General features: G+C 45.4%; 1 protein-coding gene across 3 annotated transcripts in view; it reads right to left on the bottom strand.

Annotated features, from left to right (window-relative positions):
• Positions 1 to 14,572, bottom strand: part of POT1 (protection of telomeres 1) — a 119,233-nt gene extending 104,661 nt beyond the window's left edge. The window contains exon 1 of one of the 3 annotated variants that reach the window (XM_078376742.1): positions 14,273 to 14,572. In XM_078376742.1, coding sequence (XP_078232868.1) covers positions 14,273 to 14,395 — 123 coding nt within the window. In that variant the 5' untranslated portion in view covers positions 14,396 to 14,572. The remainder of the gene's footprint in view (positions 1 to 14,272) is intronic. The other 2 variants (XM_020797242.3, XM_078376743.1) reach the window with 2 other exon arrangements.
• Positions 14,573 to 20,513: the final 5,941 nt, after the last annotated feature.

Here is a 20,513-nt window from a genome sequence, read left to right as displayed (position 1 = left end):
TTTTGGGATTACAAAGTACTGATGTTTCTCCAGAGACTGAAATCATATCTGAAACCTTTGGCCCAGTACCACAGTTAATCTTCTCAGAAAGATCTTCAGAAAGAAAAGCAGAGGTTTGGGACAATACTTATTTTCAACAGCCTATTTTCCAAGGAAGTGGTGAGAATGCTGATACTGTTTCTGAGGCTATGCAGAGTACTCCCGAGGGAACTTTGTTGCAACAGCGGCCTCTTGTGACCAAACCTGATAGCACAGCTAATTCAGCAATACAGGGATCCAGGGGTGAAGGCATTGATCAATTTGGCCCAGGACAGATATTGGAGCCTGTGTTAGCTAAACCCCAAAACGTCTTCTCGAATTCACCGGGAGAAACTGATGTGGTGAAACTTTTTATTACAGTCAATGAAGGATTTACTGCTGTTTCTGTTCCTATAGATCTAGAAGGGTCTAAGGGCAATTTAGTGTCTGGAACTGTTGAAAGGCTTTACCAGATTTTAATTAAAGAGGAACATCGCCCTGAGACATCATTTACTTGCCCTCAGGGAATTTACCAACTCAGAAAACTAGCACCTGGAATGGAAAATACCTATGTTACTTTTCAGAAATTGGTTGATGAATTCTGTGGTGATTTATATTATGTGATTGGCTATGTAGGCAACCTTGTACTTTACAGCCCTGATCCAATTCAAGCAGACCAAAATGCTTTGTCATTCTTAGAGAAGCAGAGACATCAAAGCCCAAGATTAATGCAGTGGTATTTCAGATTGCAAACATATGATTTTGATGTTGAACGTCCACCAGGAAAGGACGTGTTAATTCCCCACTGCTTATCTCGAGTGTTTAGTGCAGATGCAAGGGGAGAAAATGGCTAGAATTGATAAAGCTCTGATGTTTAATTTTCTTGTTCTTCTGTATGACTATGTTCCTGAGCATACATAGAGTGTTTTCACTATTATTACTTCATATCAGTATATTGGTTTAACAAGTTATTAAGATGTTAACCTTGGTTTCACTATGTTACTGTTTGATGACTAGAGTATTATCTGAGCATATGCAGAGTGATGTATTTCATTAAGTATACTAACTTGTTTATTCTTCTGTTTTTCAGACTAGTAGAAGTGTCTAACGCAATTTTCTCTCATGTATGGTAAATACTATAACTGTAATTATAATAGTTCTCATGTATCAATTGTTTTGCTATTTTAGAATCATATTTGAAATGTATTACTTTATGTTCAAGTTAATATCTTTCTCTATTTTGTTAATGCTTCATTATGACATCTCATCTTATTCAGTTATCAAAATTAAAACTTAAATTGTTTAGGAATTTTGTTAATCTTCAGGGGGCTTGTGATGAGATGGGTTTTTAAGTTAAAATCTTTTAAAGGCATATGGGTTTGGTAATTATGAAGTGAGCCAGAGAGGTTCCATTTTGTTTCTTTGTATATAATATCTGTGCTATGCTGACAAGTTGTTTTCTAGGCGAGCAGAGAGCATGTTATTCTGAAGGCCTGAGAAGGACTCTGTGTGATTAGATAATTGGAAATTGTTGTGACTCTTTGAGACACCACCGTAACCCAAATAACATCTGGTGTGTATGAGAAAGAATTCATGTGATGTAACAGGACTGTTTGCCTAGTAACGAACTCTGATTGGATGACATCGTGGGAAGGTGCATTAGGCCCTTGCCAGTTACTCTTGAAAAAGGAACTTTTTACCTATGGACTTTGTCTTTCCAAGACCGACCTTTCAGTGTTTCGTGACCTGTACTTCAGCCATATGGGACTTACCCTGATGTCTAGAGAGAGAGTTTGGTGGCCTACCTACATGGACTGGTTTCTATGCTTTGCTGGATTACTTTTGGACTTATGGGATTTTACTTAAGGACTATGCATGGACTATTTTCTATGGACTGTTCTATGGAATATTCTTTATGGACTTCTTTTCTTGGAATACTCCATATGGACTATGCTCTTGTAATTTTGTAAGGACTATGGTATATTTACTGGATTTTTCTTTTCTAAGGACTATGGGACATATAATGGATTTTTACTTTTGTTTAGGGGTTTTTATTCTATAGGATCACTGAGGACTATATCCTTTTCATAACCTACTTGGATTATCTTGTTTACTAATGATTTCCTGGACTGGAATTGTTTTTATTCATCTTAATGGCTTTTTGGGTTTTTGAATACTTTTCTATTTTTTATGTTTTCTTTGCCTCACTACATCTGTGTAACTAAACAGCACAATGCTAGATTATTTGTTTTGGTTTAATTTGGCTTAGTAACATGCTTTTTCTTTAATAAAATAAAGATTATAAAACTCATTTGGTTTCCTGAACAGTACACTTGTCATAGGGTCATCTGAGAGTGCTGCCTCGGCCTAGCTTACTTAGAGTCCTGTCAGTGGTGCAAGTTAAGTCTAAGGACTACAAAGCCCACTTGACCTTTTCACAATAATATCTGAGAGTACCAGGGTGTTCTTATGTGGGCAGACTTGTGAGAAGGAGTGTTGTAGCATGGCTGGCTGAATTGGACTCTTTCAGCTCATTTTAGCATGTGCAAACTCCTGATTGCTCTCTGTCCAAGCGTACACGTGTGTTTTCGAACCCGTGTTCGTCACAACCATCATGCCAGAAACAAAGACTATTCAAGTTGAAAGCAGGCAAGGAGACAGGTACAGTAGTTTCTATGGACGGAAAAGAGCAGATACGGATTAAATGGTTTTCAATGCATTCCTATGGGAAATGCAGATTCAACATAAGAACTTTTCAACTTGAGAACCACCTTCCAATACGGATTAAGTTCTTAAGTAGAGACCCCACTGTAGTCTTTAAAGAGCTAATCTCCTTGGAGGCTTCTAGGGCACAACCAGCCATAATTATGCCAAAATCCATCCTGCCTCCCCCCAGCATGAGAGTGTTAGAAGGCCCAGATGGCACACTGGGAGGGCTGTATGAACCTGAGAACTTTCACTGATGCTGAATACAGCCCATGGATGCTTGCTGGAACAGGAGGTTCTGGAGATGTATAACTCAATATTGTAATAGTTGCATTAACTACTTCTTTGTTTCCATCCCTGCTTTAAAATGCTACTAAAGACATTTAATGTCATACTACAGACTCCCTGCACATTTTGGGTCCAGGTTATTCAAAGAACTTCCCACACCTATAAGAACCAGGCTAAACCATACAACCGGTTTTGTGGTTTGGACTGCAGACCCATTGCCAAGATCTATCAATGGAGAAAGAAACATAGGACCTTTCTGGAGGTGGCATTATATTTTGTTTTAATATCCTCGTACTTAATTATTAATACTTAATATCGAAAGCATGCAAAATGCGAATAGATATATAGGTACCACCATGGTGGGAAGGTAATGGTGTTCCGTGTCTAGTCGCGCTGGCCACGTGACCATGGAAGATTGTCTTCGGACAAACGCTAGCTCTATGGGTTGGAAACGGAGATGAGCACCGCTGCCTAGAGTCGGACACGACTGGACAAATTGTCAAGGGGAACCTTTACCTTTACCTTACTTAATACACTGCACTGAGTTTTCAACTTCTTAAATTGCTACCATTTCTTAAAAAGTGGTTTCATCTGAATGGCTGGGCTGGGGAATGTAATGGAAGGACTGGAACTGCAGACTATTTCTATGTCCCACTTTAGGACGGCTTTAGCAACACAGAGATGTTTGAAATAAAGAAATAATTTAGACTCCTGCATATGTTGATGATTCTCCTTCCTCTCCTTATTGTTTAGCATGCTATTTGTCCCACTCAAGCTGAGGCAGCAAGAAGTATTAGAAAAATATAAACGTTATGCATAGTAGGAGAGATCAAGTACAGTGGTGCCTCGCATAACGATGTTAATTGGTTCCAGAAAAAAAAACGTTATGTGAAAACATCGTTATGGGAAGCACCATTTCCCATAGAAATGCATTGAAAACCGGTTAATCCGTTCCAACTGGAACGGATCATCCGGTTTTTTCCCTCCCCCCGCGGCTTGGATCTGACCCATGGTGGCTACCTCAGCCATGGCTGGACTCCCTAGAGTCCGGCCATGGCTGGGGTAGCCGCTGCGGTTACCCTTTAAGCGGCGGGGACAGGCTGGGGGGTGGATCGGGGAGCTTGAAGCCTCTCCGTGCCGCCTACCCCCGCCGTTCCCGGACTTCTGGAAGTCCGGGAACGACCTGGGTAAGCAGCGCTGGGAGGCTTCAAGCTTCCCGATCCACCCTCCAGCCTGTCCCCGCCGCTTAAAGCCTCCTTGCGCCGCCTACCCAGCCCGTTCTCGGACACCTAGGTGTCCGAGAACGGGCTGGGTAGGCGGCGGGGAAGGCTACCGGCATCGGGGACAGGCTGGGGGGTGCACCGGGGAGCTTGAAGCCTCTCCGCGCCGCCTACCCCCGCCGTTCCCGGACTTCTGGAAGTCCGGGAACGGCGGGGGTAAGCAGCGCGGGAAGGCTTCAAGCTTCCCGATCCACCCTCCAGCCTGTCCCCGCCGCTTAAAGCCTCCTTGCGCCGCCTACCCAGCCCGTTCTCGGACACCTAGGTGTCCGAGGACGGGCTGGGTAGGCGGCGGGGAAGGCTACCGGCATCGGGGACAGGCTGGGGGGTGCACCGGGGAGCTTGAAGCCTCTCCGCGCCGCCTACCCCCGCCGTTCCCGGACTTCTGGAAGTCCGGGAACGGCGGGGGTAAGCAGCGCGGGAAGGCTTCAAGCTTCCCGATCCACCCTCCAGCCTGTCCCCGCCGCTTAAAGCCTCCTTGCGCCGCCTACCCAGCCCGTTCTCGGACACCTAGGTGTCCGAGGACGGGCTGGGTAGGCGGCGGGGAAGGCTACCGGCATCGGGGACAGGCTGGGGGGTGCACCGGGGAGCTTGAAGCCTCTCCGCGCCGCCTACCCCCGCCGTTCCCGGACTTCTGGAAGTCCGGGAACGGCGGGGGTAAGCAGCGCGGGAAGGCTTCAAGCTTCCCGATCCACCCTCCAGCCTGTCCCCGCCGCTTAAAGCCTCCTTGCGCCGCCTACCCAGCCCGTTCTCGGACACCTAGGTGTCCGAGGACGGGCTGGGTAGGCGGCGGGGAAGGCTACCGGCATCGGGGACAGGCTGGGGGGTGCACCGGGGAGCTTGAAGCCTCTCCGCGCCGCCTACCCCCGCCGTTCCCGGACTTCTGGAAGTCCGGGAACGGCGGGGGTAAGCAGCGCGGGAAGGCTTCAAGCTTCCCGATCCACCCTCCAGCCTGTCCCCGCCGCTTAAAGCCTCCTTGCGCCGCCTACCCAGCCCGTTCTCGGACACCTAGGTGTCCGAGGACGGGCTGGGTAGGCGGCGGGGAAGGCTACCGGCATCGGGGACAGGCTGGGGGGTGCACCGGGGAGCTTGAAGCCTCTCCGCGCCGCCTACCCCCGCCGTTCCCGGACTTCTGGAAGTCCGGGAACGGCGGGGGTAAGCAGCGCGGGAAGGCTTCAAGCTTCCCGATCCACCCTCCAGCCTGTCCCCGCCGCTTAAAGCCTCCTTGCGCCGCCTACCCAGCCCGTTCTCGGACACCTAGGTGTCCGAGGACGGGCTGGGTAGGCGGCGGGGAAGGCTACCGGCATCGGGGACAGGCTGGGGGGTGCACCGGGGAGCTTGAAGCCTCTCCGCGCCGCCTACCCCCGCCGTTCCCGGACTTCTGGAAGTCCGGGAACGGCGGGGGTAAGCAGCGCGGGAAGGCTTCAAGCTTCCCGATCCACCCTCCAGCCTGTCCCCGCCGCTTAAAGCCTCCTTGCGCCGCCTACCCAGCCCGTTCTCGGACACCTAGGTGTCCGAGGACGGGCTGGGTAGGCGGCGGGGAAGGCTACCGGCATCGGGGACAGGCTGGGGGGTGCACCGGGGAGCTTGAAGCCTCTCCGCGCCGCCTACCCCCGCCGTTCCCGGACTTCTGGAAGTCCGGGAACGGCGGGGGTAAGCAGCGCTGGGAGGCTTCAAGCTTCCCGATCCACCCTCCAGCCTGTCCCCGCCGCTTAAAGCCTCCTCGTTCCCGGTGGGGGTAGGCGGCGCGGAGAGGCTTCAAGCTCCCCGGTGCACCCCCCAGCCTGTCCCCGATGCCGGTAGCCTTCCCCGCCGCCTACCCAGCCCGTTCTCGGACACCTAGGTGTCCGAGAACGGGCTGGATAGGCGGCGCAAGGAGGCTTTAAGCGGCGGGGACAGGCTGGAGGGTGGATCGGGAAGCTTGAAGCCTTCCCGCGCTGCTTACCCCCGCCGTTCCCGGACTTCCAGAAGTCCGGGAACGGCGGGGGTAGGCGGCGCGGAGAGGCTTCAAGCTCCCCGGTGCACCCCCCAGCCTGTCCCCGATGCCGGTAGCCTTCCCCGCCGCCTACCCAGCCCGTTCTCGGACACCTAGGTGTCCGAGAACGGGCTGGATAGGCGGCGCAAGGAGGCTTTAAGCGGCGGGGACAGGCTGGAGGGTGGATCGGGAAGCTTGAAGCCTTCCCGCGCTGCTTACCCCCGCCGTTCCCGGACTTCCAGAAGTCCGGGAACGGCGGGGGTAGGCGGCGCGGAGAGGCTTCAAGCTCCCCGGTGCACCCCCCAGCCTGTCCCCGATGCCGGTAGCCTTCCCCGCCGCCTACCCAGCCCGTTCTCGGACACCTAGGTGTCCGAGAACGGGCTGGATAGGCGGCGCAAGGAGGCTTTAAGCGGCGGGGACAGGCTGGAGGGTGGATCGGGAAGCTTGAAGCCTACCCGCGCTGCTTACCCAGGCCGTTCTCGGACTTCCAGAAGTCCGGGAACAGCGGGGGTAGGCGGCGCGGAGAGGCTTCAAGCTCCCCGGTCCACCCCCCAGCCTGTCCCCGGAGCTCGGAAGGGAATTGTCGGCAGGGGACGGTGGCTTCGGGGTCCTTCCGAGGCCACAGCCCACTGCCGACATTTTCCCCCAGCTGAGCAGCGGGGCTTCAAAGCTCCCGCCGCTCAGCTGGGGGAAAATGGTGCCTATGGGGAAAAATCGCAAAGCGATTTTTCCCCATAGGCAAGATCGTTGTGCGATCGCAAAAGCGATGGCAACGAAGCCATCGTTATGCGATTTTTTCGTTATACGGGGCACTCGTTAAGCGAGGCACCACTGTATACTAACAATCTTGTGTGCTAAACCAGTGGTTCTTAACCTTTTTGAAAGAAACGCCCCCTTGAGCCATTGAGGAAGTTATCATCGCCCCCCCCTCCCCGCGGTGATATCTTATTTATTTATTTATTTATTTATTTATTTATTTATTTATTTATTTAAGACACTTAAATCCAATGACACCTGAAAACAAAATTAAATTCCAAGAAAATGAAATGCCCCCCAAAAAGTAACATTTAATGATTTAGTTGCAAGTGAATTTTAAGACGCAAAAAGAAATATAAAAAGGGCATAAAAACAAATGCAGGAACTAAAAATTTCAAGACAAAAAGTCTGAAACTTAATTAAAATTGGAGGAAAATATATATTCATGCACACTGTAAAAAGGCTGCAGCCATCTTCACAGGTTTGGCTTGCTCCAGCGCCCACCTACCGCCCCCCTTCTGCTCCAGCGCCCCCAAGCCGCCCCTTTTCGTTCTACCACCCCCCTAAAAATGAAATCGCCCCCTGGGGGGCATTATCACCCACGTTAAGAACCACTGTGCTAAACCACCTCAATTGCAACTTGCCAATTCTCTTCTGGCATTCGCCTGCTGCGCCAGAACAGTGGTTTTGTTTTGGTTTTGTTTTGTTTTTTACTATTCTGAAACTCTGCACTATACTATATCAGCAAGAACAAAGATGCCAAGCAGCCACTATGATAAAATCTGCTTTTAAGAAAGAAGATGCAGATCCTCCAGAGCAATCCTTTGAATATTACCAGATGCCCCAAAACATGCTCCTGTCAAATTAACAACAGCTAGGTTTTTTCCACTGATAGTTGTGCATCAGTCTTTCATAATCGCCTGGTTTGCTTGTCATATTTTTTTCTTCAAGCAATAGGGTTAAATTTCTCCATGCTATAGGGCACGTTTTCTCTAAGGAAATTATCCATCACAATGAAATGGCATATTGAATTTATATTTTACAGTGACACCATAAGATAAAGCATTCTCTTTTCTATATATAAACAGATTATTGAAGCACTCTTTATAAACTTAAACTGGATTTCCCCCTCTGTGCCTCCACAACGCATCTATTTTATGAATAGCAATCGTCAGTAGTTTACATTTCTGTACCTGAACAACTCAACAAGGCAAATACCCTGTTTCCCCGAAAATAAGACAGGGTCTTATATTAACTTTTGCTCCAAAAAACACATTAGGGCTGATTTTCAGGGGATGTTTAATTTTTTTCAGGTACAACAATCTACATTTATTCAAATACAGTCATTTCATCTTCAGGCTGCTGCACAATGGTGGAGGGCGGGGATTCACTTAACTAGGGCTTATTTTGGGGGTAGGGCTTATATTACGAACATCCTGAAAAATCCTACTAGGACTTATTTTCAGGTTAGGTCTTATTTTCAGGAAAACAGAGTAATAAGAATCTTTTTAAAAGGAGGGTAAGAGAACATCTGACTTTCAAACTGGTGTTCAGGATGGCGAGTGTTCCCGTTGTTGAGTCGTCCTCTGGCTGCAATCCTATATTCCAGTGCTCCCAACCTTTTTTGTGTCACAGCCACTCTTTATAAATAACAAATAACCCATGACACCCCACCCACTGCATTTGCATAAAAAAGCATTTTGATGGGGTAAAGACATGACATTAAAATAATTTTTTTTCAAAATATAATTTGTTAGTCTTTAAGGTACCACAACATTTTTGTATCTTATTCATTTTGTTTTACCTGATATCCTTCCATATAGCAACACAGTTATGCCTTCAAAAAAATTCTAGCAGTATATTTCATGACCAGTAGGACTCGAATGTCTACGTTGGCTTGGGCATGTGGTGAGAATGGCTGATAGTCAGATTCCAAAAGATCTCCTGTATGGAGAATTAGTGCAGGGAATTCGCCCCAGAGGGAGACCACAGCTGCAATACAAGGATATCTGCAAGCGGGATCTGAAGGCTTTAGGAATGGACCTCAACAGATGGGAAACCCTGACATCTGAGCGTTCAGCCTGGAGGCAGGCGTTGCACCACGGCCTCTCCCAATGTGAAGAGACACTTGTCCAGCAAGCTGAGGCAAAGAAGCAGTCACGAAAGCACCAAAATCAGGGAACTGGACAGGAGACAGACTGTATTTGTCTTCAGTGTGGAAGGGATTGTCACTCTCGAATTGGCCTTCTCAGCCACACTAGACGCTGTTCCAAGTCCTCCATACAGAGCACGTTACCATAATCTCTTGAGACTGAAGGATGCCTAGAAGAAGGACTTGAAACTCCCAGTTCAGCCCACAGTATCATGCTGCTTCCCCATAGTGATAACTCTTCGAAGAAACAACTTTGTAGGTTTTTATTTTAGTATAAACTTGACTTCGATCCTCTCTCTTTTAAATGTACGCCAATTACTGTATCTTGATAGACCAGGAAAGGTCTGGTGACTCCAGCACCCTCTGCCTCCAACAGCAGTCATCCAGTCACTCCCAGAAAGTTCAGCATGACAAGCCACAGAAATGCAAAAGCTAAATATATTTCAGAGGGAACCTATGGAAGCCACAATGAGAAATATCACCACTATGGCACTCCTAACATAGAGCAACAATCCTCATTCCTGCCTACCTCCTTGTAGTCACAACTGGAAAGGCCCTGAAGCAACTACCTGGCCCTGCCAGGCAGCTCCTTCTCTTACAGGTACCAGGACAGAGCTCAGTCTCTGGCATGCACAACAAGCGACAGCAAAGTCTTGCCTGGTCACTTCTTGTGATGCTTTGCCAAGCTGTCGCCAAATCCTCCTTCTCTGGCGGGAACTAATTCTGAGAGAGCCTTTGCTGCCTGCCATGACCACGGGCTGGGATCTTTCTACTGTCACAGTCTAAAATAACTTCCCCCAGAAAACACACTGATTCTTTTCTTAGTTACTATAGCTCTAGTAGGGTTTTCAAGGCATGTGAGTATAGGAAATGGTATGCCACTACCATTGCCCAGTGAGTTTCCATAGCTTAGCAAGAATTTGTACCCATGTTTCCTTGGGGATCACGACCTCCAGATTGGGAACCCATGCTATAACCACTCACCTGGGACAAGCTAGTCTGAGCTCTATGAAAGTTACTTTTGAGCACTCCTATATAGGATTGCAAAATTTTACTGAAACATCTTTTGCTTTCTGCAGACATCTTATTTACCTTTTGAAAACTGTAACTGGGAACTTTGGGAGCAGTAGGAAAAGAAAATGTGCATTTGGAGATTAAGGTGCTGTTTCTGCTGGTCACACACATGAAAGGTGGAAGGAGACAATCACATAATTTTCCGTAACTGCTACAGCCAAAGGGATGTCTTTACCTATCTCTCTTCACCTCCCAGAGGTGATAAATAGCAAATAGAGCTGACAATATCAATAGAAACAACAGACTGAGAATTGAAGGCATCTGGTAGGGCATGGGAAGAACCATCCAGATCACTTAGGAGAGAGTAGCGTTGAACCACTAAGTGAAATGGGATATGGTCAATGTTAGGCAAAGTGACAGTAGTCCTATCCAGGGATTCACAAAAGGATTAACATGAACACGTACGTGTGAGAGCACTAGCTGCACTCCTTTGTTGCCATTTTTATTCTCAGCATGTAAAAAATTCAATTTGTTAAGCCCAACTGCAGTAGACCAAAAAATTTTTTGGTATGATAAACTGTCCTGTCACCCTTATTTTTTCCTCTGTAGTTCTTGGCACAACTGATCATTAAAGACAAGAAACAAATAATGTTTGATTTTATGCTATGCATGCTTGTGCACATGTACACATAACTGAAAAACTAATGAAAACTGAAATACATGCTTTCTCTGTAGCGCCTGTTTTCATAACAAACAAAATTACAATTTTGCTTATCCCCAAGTGCCATTAGCAACGAAAAGCCTTTAAAATTAAGTTCATCAACATCAAATAGAAATAAACATGTCATGAAAGATTGGTCTCAAGTGTCCCAATTTGTATATTTTAAAAGTTTATATGTCAGCCCTAATATAGTGTAGAACCAAGCACTCAAGCTAAAAATATTCTCTTGGGCACAGACGGAACAGCAGAGTATGTATTCCTTGATCTGGAACCACTAGGCAACAGAAAAAATGTTTGAAACAGAACCAGTTTTAAATTGAGTAAATAAAAAGAAAAATTACATTGCAGTGTGGTCCCCCCAGTTAAAAAAAGGCAGTTGCTCATAAATCTAGCAAATAAATTGATTCCTTAAAAAGAAAAAACAATTTCATTCAGTCACCAGACTGGAAATTTTTTTTATCACAATGCTGTTCAGGTTTACATCCTACCGTGTTTTCCTGAAAATAAGACAGGATTTTATATTAATTTTTGCTCCAAAAAAAGCAGTAGGGCTTATTTTCAGGGGACATTTTACTTTTTTCAGATACAACCATCTACGCTTATTCAAATACAGTCATGTCATCTTCTTCTGGTTGCTGCACAATGGTGGAGGGGAGGGTTTCACTTAACAGGAGCTTATTTTTGGGGTAGGGCTTATATTACGAGCATCCTGAAAAATCATACTAGGTTTTATTTTCAGGCTGGGTCTTATTTTTGGGAAAACGGGGTAAATAAAAAACTCCCCAGCCATCAATATGTTTTCTAGCTTATTAAGGACTCAAGCAATTAAAAAATGTTCAAAATATCTTCAACAATGTAGATAAATAAGATTGATAAAGCCAATAGGATTCTTTCCCCCCCATATTACTAAAGCTAAAAATTTGCAAGGAAACAAGGTGAGGCTGCAACTATTAAGACCACTTCGTCTTCAGAAAGGAAATCAAGGACCAAAAAATGATGGCTTCTTATTTCTACTTCACATGCATTTAATTAGCTACTAGCTCTGTTTCTGAACAAATATGCAAAATGGATTGAATAAGGGTAACCAGGTTAACTACAAAGTGGAGCAAGGAGCCATTGCTGGAACCCCCCCCCCCCCCGAGTAATGACACAATCAATCTTTCATATCCTACTTGGAATCCATAGGGTTAAAATAAATCAGCTATTTGAGCTGAGAAAAGATGAAATTGGAAACCGAAAATAATATAGTAGACTTGGGGGAGGGGGGCAAAAGATAAGAAAAGAAACAGTTGGACCTCCCCCAAAAGCTGAAGATCTATTCTGGATACTCCAACAACTGAGGCACTATGGAGGGCAGACTGAAGTCATTGTACTGTTACACAGTGCTTTGTAGCTGTTGCATCAGTCATTTGGGAGCATTAACGGGCAAAGGCAAAACCCTGTGTGGCTGTTTAGGTGTTACTACCTTGACAAATAATGTGGGAAATGCTCGGGGACTGGGATGGACTGATTCACATTATCTTCTACTGGTTACACAATGTAAAAGTCAATGCAAATCAGACCCAAGTTCTCACACACCCTCTTCACAGTATTTTCTCTGGCTACTGGGGCTTCTACATTCTTGGAATCAAATGCATCTGCATCAGTTCAGTCAGTATGACTACTTGAGTCAATGTGGAGGGGTTTCCACTGTTGTATTTAAAGCCATTCCAGTCTCCTACAACAGCAGGGCAGTACAGGACAACTAAAACTACACAGGTGTTCATTTGAATCTCCTTCTCTCAAACTGTTGTGCCTTAGTCTGTTTTAATCTTCCCTTCCAATTCTGCTTCTTTCTTTTCTGGTTGTAGTAGCTGGCCACCCAAAGGGAAAAAACAAGATGAGGAATTGGAAAGAGGAGGGAGTCCAGATTTCCAGGAAGCATGGTTAAAGTAAAACTACTGTACCTTAACATTTCTACCTGTTGGTCTGCAAATTTCTTGCTCTTTTTAAAAATTCATTCCTTTGGCTTGTTGTTTTAGCTGCCCTAGGGTTAGAACAATAAACTGAAGGAAGGAAGGAAAGAACTAAACTAGAAGGAAAGATGAAAGCATACCAAGGCAATAAGGACTGGGAAGAGAGGATTCAAATGGTTAAAAAGCTGCAAACAAGGCTGACTTCCTCCATTCTCTTTGTGGTTGGATGAAGCAAAGCAACCTAGGAAAGCCAGACTTCCCAGCTGATCCATCTGTGTTTTTCTCCACTGTGTTATCTCACATTCTGTCTACCAAACTTAACTGAAATACTGTATAATTATAGTACTGTACTTAGAACTGAGCATGTGTATGATATAACAACTCTTACATAGTTTGATCAGATAGGTCACACAATTATGGCAATGTGTAGCCTCACACATTATAACCACTTGTGCCTCCACATTAGTGGGATTTTTAAAAAGAGACTGGAAACCCACATGTAATATCACAGACCTGAAGATGTAGTAGGTCTTTTGAAGTGCACAGGGCGCACTTTATATATCCTGTTTTCAGGTACAGAGAAATTTGGTATGTTTCTGCACACCCCAATTCCAAGCCTGTGCTCCTGTATCTATATATGGTCCTCCCACCGAAAACTGGGAATGAGGAATCTTCCCACATTTAGGAATGGAAGATTATAAAGCAAATTAGGATGTTAACTTTTACAGAATGCAATATGTCAGTATGGAGTTCATACTTGTAAGCCACAAGAAACACAATGGGCCAAACAGAATACAAAAACAATTCACAACTAGAACTACACAGGTATTCAAAGTGCTTTAAGATTGCAATTCTGTATTCATTTCTCCACTATATTCAACAGAACTTCCTAATACTCAGTATGCATGTTCAAGACTTTAAATTTAACTCTAGCCCTGTACTCAATCATCTTGAAATAAGGCTGGTTCGGGATTGGGATGTGCCATCACACAGGTAATTCTCTTCTGAGTTACTGTAGCTCTAGTCGGGTTTTCAAGGCATGTGAGTATAAAAAATCGTATGCCACTACCTTCCCCAGTTTCCATAGCTTAGCAAGAATTTGTACCCACGTTTCCTGAATTCCAGAGTAACACTCTATCCACTACACTATACAGACTCTCAATACAGAACCGCAGTCTTAATCAGTTCAGACATAAACCCATTTCAGCATAACCCGTGAAGATAGTCAATGCTAGGAAGCCGGAGTGATAAAAATAAAGGTGATCATCTGAGCTGCTTGACTCTTCTGCAACAGATTATTACTTTGCTCGTTCGTTAGTTCCGTATTTCAGTCCCTGTACGTTTTGAAGGTACATGGGAGAATATGCAAAATTTCTCATTTCTTTTAAAGGCGATTTTTTAAAGTTTTACCTGAAAATATGTGTTGGCAAAGTCACGCCCCAGCTGCAAATGCTCGAAATCGACTTTTTGCAGGTTGCTTGGTAATGAATGTTTTAAAACCCTGGGGGATCCTCTCAGCACTTCAAGAGGCATACCTGCTGTTTCACAACCAGGATTTAAATAATAATAGTATTCCCATCAGGTCAGAGTTTAGTGGAAGGCAGCGTCAAAGACTCGATCGCGCAATCGGCCAACTCTTTCCAGCATTGAAAAAAGCGAAGGCTCCATCTATGACGTCCTCTCTATGATCCTCAATGGTTGCGCAACCCGGAAATGAAAAAAACCCTCGTATTTTACGCATGCGCCTTTTACTGTTTGAAGTTCATTGGGCTCTGAGCAGTGTGGGCCTTTGTTTGTTTTCTTTTGGCGGGAAAGTTGTTCCTAGTAGTATAAGTATATAGGTTTCGAGAATACATATATGGGTTTTTCTTCTTTCAAGTGGCTAGATACGGGAAGGCGGTTTTCCAGGTTGCTTTTTTGCTACAGCATGTTGAAGGTTGTTCGAGACGTAGTATAACCGACCTGAAGAATGTTGGGTCCTTATCTATATATATTTTTGGTGAACCAAGTTTCTCAACTGCCTTCAAAGAAGGCTTATTCCCAGGGAACAGTGCCTAGAATAGCTGCTGTAGATAAAAATGCAACTGTAGATATAATATATACATATCCTTCCCATATTTCTGAGGAGGCGGACTTGCCCACGAAAGCTCACATTAAAATAAAACAGTCTTTAATGTGCCACCACGTCTCTGTCTTTGTTATTTTATTTTTATTTGCTTTTCACCTAGAATAGCGAGTGAAGTCACCGGCCGAAACGAACTTCGAAAGCGATACAGCCGCTGCGGATCAAAAGGAGCGGTGTGAGGAGCTAGCGGGGAGCCCCATAACTCGCGCCACGCCCGCCGTGGGAGTTCCGAGGGGCGGTGGGCCGTTGACGTGGAACCTCCTCGCGGTCCGGGCGCGCGCCCAGCAACGGGCAATCGCCGCCTGGACGGGGAAAACCTTTGAAAGGCGGGAGGGAGAAAAGCAGGGAGGAGAAACTCAGTGGGTTAGCTTTCCTCACAGCATCCAGCGGGGAATTTTTGGAAAAGATTTGCTGGAAGAGACTCGGGACAGCTGGGGCCCGGGGGGAGAAGGTGTGGGAAAAGATAGAAGAAGCAGGGTCCCCCCGAGGTTCCCTTCAACTTCCCCCCGAAAGCCCGGGCTCTGCAAGAGACAGGAGAGCCGGAGTTGCTGTCTGGGAGAGAGCAGGGTTGGCTCAATGGGGAAGAGGCAGAAAGAATAGGCTGGGGGCAGGGAGGGGTTTGGATGAGATCTTGAAGGACCGCGTTGACGGTTGGCCCTCCCTTGTTCGACGGGTTTTGCTATGAGAAGAATGAGGTAGCCAGTTTGTGGAGCTCCTGTGGGCTTTTCGAGACCCCAGCTGAGTTCTCCAGGTCGTGATCCTGACGTATTTTCCCGATTCCCATCCTGACCGTGGAGTTCTTACGTCATCCCTCAGCTGGCTTTTGCTTTCTCCCAGCTCCCGTCTTTACACCAGACCCACACGTGGGACCTCAGGGCGCTCCCAGGGGCGTATGCCCCTCTTCATGATAGCACTGGGGAGACCCTAGGCTGTCCACTGCGATAAAGCATGAATCAGCAGTTGCACTTGAATCCTCTGAATTGGTGTTCTGGGGGGGGGGGGGTATGACTATCCGCTGATTCATTTATCCAGAGTCTGAAAATATTAAAAGAAAAATCCAACAAATATGTTTTCCTAACAATAAAATTACCAGAACTGGCCACTAAAGTTAGCCAGAGACCATGCTACTCTGTTTCCCCTGAAAACAAGACCTGACCTGAAAATAAGCCCTAGTAGGATTTTTCAGGATGCTCCTAATATAAGCCCTATCCCCAAAATAAGCCCAGTTAAGTGAAACCCCACCCTCCACTATTGTGCAGCAACCAGAAGATGACATGAATGTACAGGTATTTAAATAAATGTATATGCTTATACAAGGAAAAAAAAAATAACACATCCCCTGAAAATAAGCCCTAATACATTTTTGGAGCAAAAATTAATACAAGAACTGGTCTTATTTTGGGGGAAACACAGTATGTATAGTGTTTGCTATGATCCATGTTTTTCAGCGAATACTGTATTGAGGTGCATCCAGTGGTGGGATTCAAATAAATTAACAACAGGTTCTATGTCCTAATGACCATTTTAACTATACCAAAAGATATACCGAGAGGTATTTTAATAATTCACGCATTAAATACTGCAATAAGAACAGTAAAAGAGGTACAGACAACTAGATTATGTTTAAAGGAAGATTTATAATATAAAATACCTGACAAACAGTTATTGAAGATATTTCAGTATTGCTGTTTGATTGGCGTCCTCACTTGCAAGTTTCTTTGCTTTTATCCAAGTATCATCAGCTGTGTGATTTACCCTTAACCATCTTTGCACTGTAGGAGTAGGATTCCATTCCTTTAGAAGTAGGCTGATTAGACTGATAATCATTATGTTATATTGGAAACAGTTAGGCGACTAATGGTTCTGGGTTTTTCGGGTTCTTTGGCCGTTTTCTGAAGATTGTTCTTCCTGACGTTTCGCCAGTCTCTGTGGTCGGCATCTTCAGAGGACAGCAACCTGTACTCTGGTTAGGCGACTTTTCAGAAAAAATAATGTTCATCTTTGAAAAACCCCTTTCTGCTTCTGCTGAACTAACAGCAATTGTTCTGACAATATTTTTAGCTCTTTGAACACCTTCAGGAATTGAATAGTTCTGGTAGTTTTTTAAAACATTTCCCACAAAATCTTGATATTAATATCAATTTGGTAATTGAAAAATTTATTAAATACAGTGGTGCCTCGCTTAACGATTTTAATTGGTTCCAAAAAATTCATCACTATGGAAAACATCGCTAAGCAAAACACTGTTTCCCATAGAAATGCATTGAAAACCGGATAATCCGTTCCAATGCATCTCAATGGGGGAAAAAATTAAAACAAATTTAAAAAGTCGGAACAAAGTCAAATTAGTTTAACAAAGGGTTTATTAAGTGCACTTATGATTTCAAGTATTCTAAACATTTTAAAAACATTTTTAAACGTATAAAAAACAGCCAAAATGAGGCTGTCAAAACCATCGTTAAGTGAAACGGGGACCCAAACTGTCATCGCTATGCGAAGCATGGTTCCATACATCGCTATGCAAACTTTGCCTATAGGGAACATCGTTAAACGGAGCGCAAGATCGCTCCAAAAAAGCCATCGCTAAGCGAATTCATCATTAAACGAAGCGCTCGTTAAGCGAGGCACCACTGTACATGCAATTGCTCTTTCAGCTGCTTTCCATGGAACTATTACTTCTTCAATATTCCAGTAATTTGGCTCCAAAAAGTGAGAAATTGTAATGTATTACTATCATCAAATTGGCTACAACTTGCTTTTAAATGTCCACAATCCATTAATCCTGAGCATAGTCATATAGTGCTTCTAAACCATCCAAATACTTTGGACTCTAACCCTCATAGAATTCAGACAGCGGGATCACCAGTTAGGGATTCTGTCAGATAGGACACAAAGCAACTGTAGCCAGAGGTCGCTGCCTGGAGTTCATGAGATTTTTAGGCTAATACATCTAGAAGGTATCAGGTTGTGTGCTTGGCAGCTTCTCTTAAAGGCCTTGGATCTGATCTCAGTGCAGCCATGCATTGATGAAGACAATGTTAACAAACTTTGGACTCCACATGTTCTTGGGCTGCAACTCCCAAACGGCTTATCTGGCACAGGTTCCTTAATTCCTCCTCACTTTCTGCCATCAGAGTGGTATCATCTGCATATCGGAGGTTGTTGATATTTCTTCCAGCAATTTTAATTCCAGCTTGGGATTCCACCAGTCCGGACTTTCGCATGATGTATTCTGCATATAAGTTAAAAAAGGAGGGGGACAATATACAGCCTTGTCTTACTCCTTTCCCAATTTTGAACCAATCAATTGTTCCATATCCAGTTCTAACTGTTGCTTCCTGTCCCACATATAAGTTTCTCAGGAGATAGATAAGGTGTTCAGGCACTCCCATTTCTTTAAGGACTTGCCATAGTTTGCTGTGCTCCACATAGTCAAAGGCTTTTGCTTAGACAATGAAGCAGAAGTAGATGTTTTTCTGGAACTCTCTGGCTTTCTCCATAATCCAGCACATGTTAGCAATTTGGTCTCTAGTTCCTCTGCCCCTTCGAAATCCAGCTTGTACTACTGGGAGTTCTCGATCCACATACTGCTGAAGCCTACCTTGGAGGATACTAAGGATTAACTATATGGCCTCACCTATGCAAAACTTGTGCTCTGCCACTAAGTGTGCAAGCCTAGGTTGACCAGTCTTGTCTGAAGATTACTGTGATAACACTCCCTCTGTTGAGTCAATTCAAGCTTGCATTATTTCAAGCTTGAATTGATAGTACATTCCTTGCACTCCCATTGACTGCACAGACTCATCCGCAACACAAACACACACGTGTGCACTCATCCCTTCACAAAACTAATGATCCCACAGCTCCCAAGTTCAATACACAGCCAGGAAAGCAAAATCAGGAAGTGAAAGGAAGGGTACAGCAGAGCGAGAGGTCTGGGAATCAAATCGCTTCCTCGCAGACATGAAGTACGGAGCCAGAAAATCTCCAATAATGCGTTGCCCCAGGAGGGCAAGGGAGCTTTACAGCAAAACAGTGGTGGGTGGTGTAAGGAAAGGAGAAGAGATGGAGTGTGGGGAGATCATGACCTAACGTCTTGTGCAGTACGAAAGCAGCCATGATTCACTGGGTAGGGGAAGGACGGCGAGCGATTGTCAGCAGAGACAGGTCATCTCAGAAACTGAACTGCAAAGTGATGAATGGGGCCTGCGCCACGGAGGTGGCAGAAATACATGCTGGTCTGATCACACGGAGAAAGGCACAACCCACCCACTGGCAGGGCTGTGCACGGGCACATGCTCCATCCATCTTGGCCCATATGTCTGCTCCTGGCACTGCTGGTGAGGCGAGTGTGCCGCTAAGAGCATGTGTGTGGGAGAGCAAGGCATCTGATTTCAGGGAGGGAGGGGGAGCGGGGGAGGAAGGGAGGCGGGAGGAAGCCTCCTTAGGCACTTGGAGAGGTGGAGCTCAGAGATGTGCTGCTGCCGGCAACGGAGGAGGGGAGTCAGGGCTTTGTCGGGGCTGATGCTCTTCAGGAACCCCACACAGACTGGACTGCCTGTGTGTTTTGGGGGCGGGAAGAGTACAGATTCCCTCCCCGAACAACCCTTCCCCTCCCCAACCACTGGCGCCATTAGCAGGGCGGGGAGGCAATGGAGTTCCCTTCTCTTTCTCACAGGAGCCCAGGTTGTATCAGTGGGTCAGTGGTGGAATTCACCAGGCCAACAAACGGTTCTGCAGAACTGCTAGTAAATTAGCTACCGGATCTATAGATCCAGTGCGAACCGGCTGAATCCCACCACTGACTTAATCTAATGTAAGAAATAAACTTTAAACAGGACTTTTTTTGTTCTCAACTGAAATTGTCCTAGATTCACTTGAGATCTTTCTGGATTTTGCACCAGTGCTTTCAAGGCTTGTGGAGAAGGTGGCCCATGAAATACAATATGCATGATCCACTACCTGCTTTGCTCCAATCAGCATGAAGAGGCTAATGTTTGTGTAACAAAAAGCTGGAAGTGAGAAGAAGGGACTGAGGAGAGAGATAGTGGGTGGATGCACCTAGCCCCACTGTGCCACTGGAAGCATCAAACAAATTCCATTCTGAACCAGTGAGAACTGGTGTTAGCTGGGAGAGGTCATGAGTGGCCAGGTTTACAGCGATGTCATATAAAACTCTTGTGACAATGAATTTATATGCTTTGTAGTTGTCCTGAGTTTCCCACCATTCAGCTTTAGCAGATAATCATGTTCTAGTATGAGAAGAGAGGGAGAAAATGTTCTCATTGCTTTATCCACACCACATGTTACTTGCCGTATATACTTCTATCATCTTTTTAATTGTCAGGATCCCTTACCATTGGCTGTGCTAGCTGGGTTTTTTGGAGTTGAACTTCAAAATATATGCAGATGTCCAAATGTTCTCCACCATTGGCTTAAAATATGTATCTTAGTCTCTGAGGGCTTGCAGGAAAATTGTATATCCATGCTCCTTTTTGTGAACACTGAGGTATCTCACTGCTTTGT

This window comes from Pogona vitticeps, chromosome 5 (assembly GCF_051106095.1).
Source record: "Pogona vitticeps strain Pit_001003342236 chromosome 5, PviZW2.1, whole genome shotgun sequence".
In the NCBI taxonomy this organism is placed as follows: Eukaryota; Metazoa; Chordata; class Lepidosauria; order Squamata; family Agamidae; genus Pogona; species Pogona vitticeps.
The sequence above is the reverse complement of the archived record's forward strand: the minus strand, read 5'-3'. Positions and strand labels throughout refer to the sequence as shown.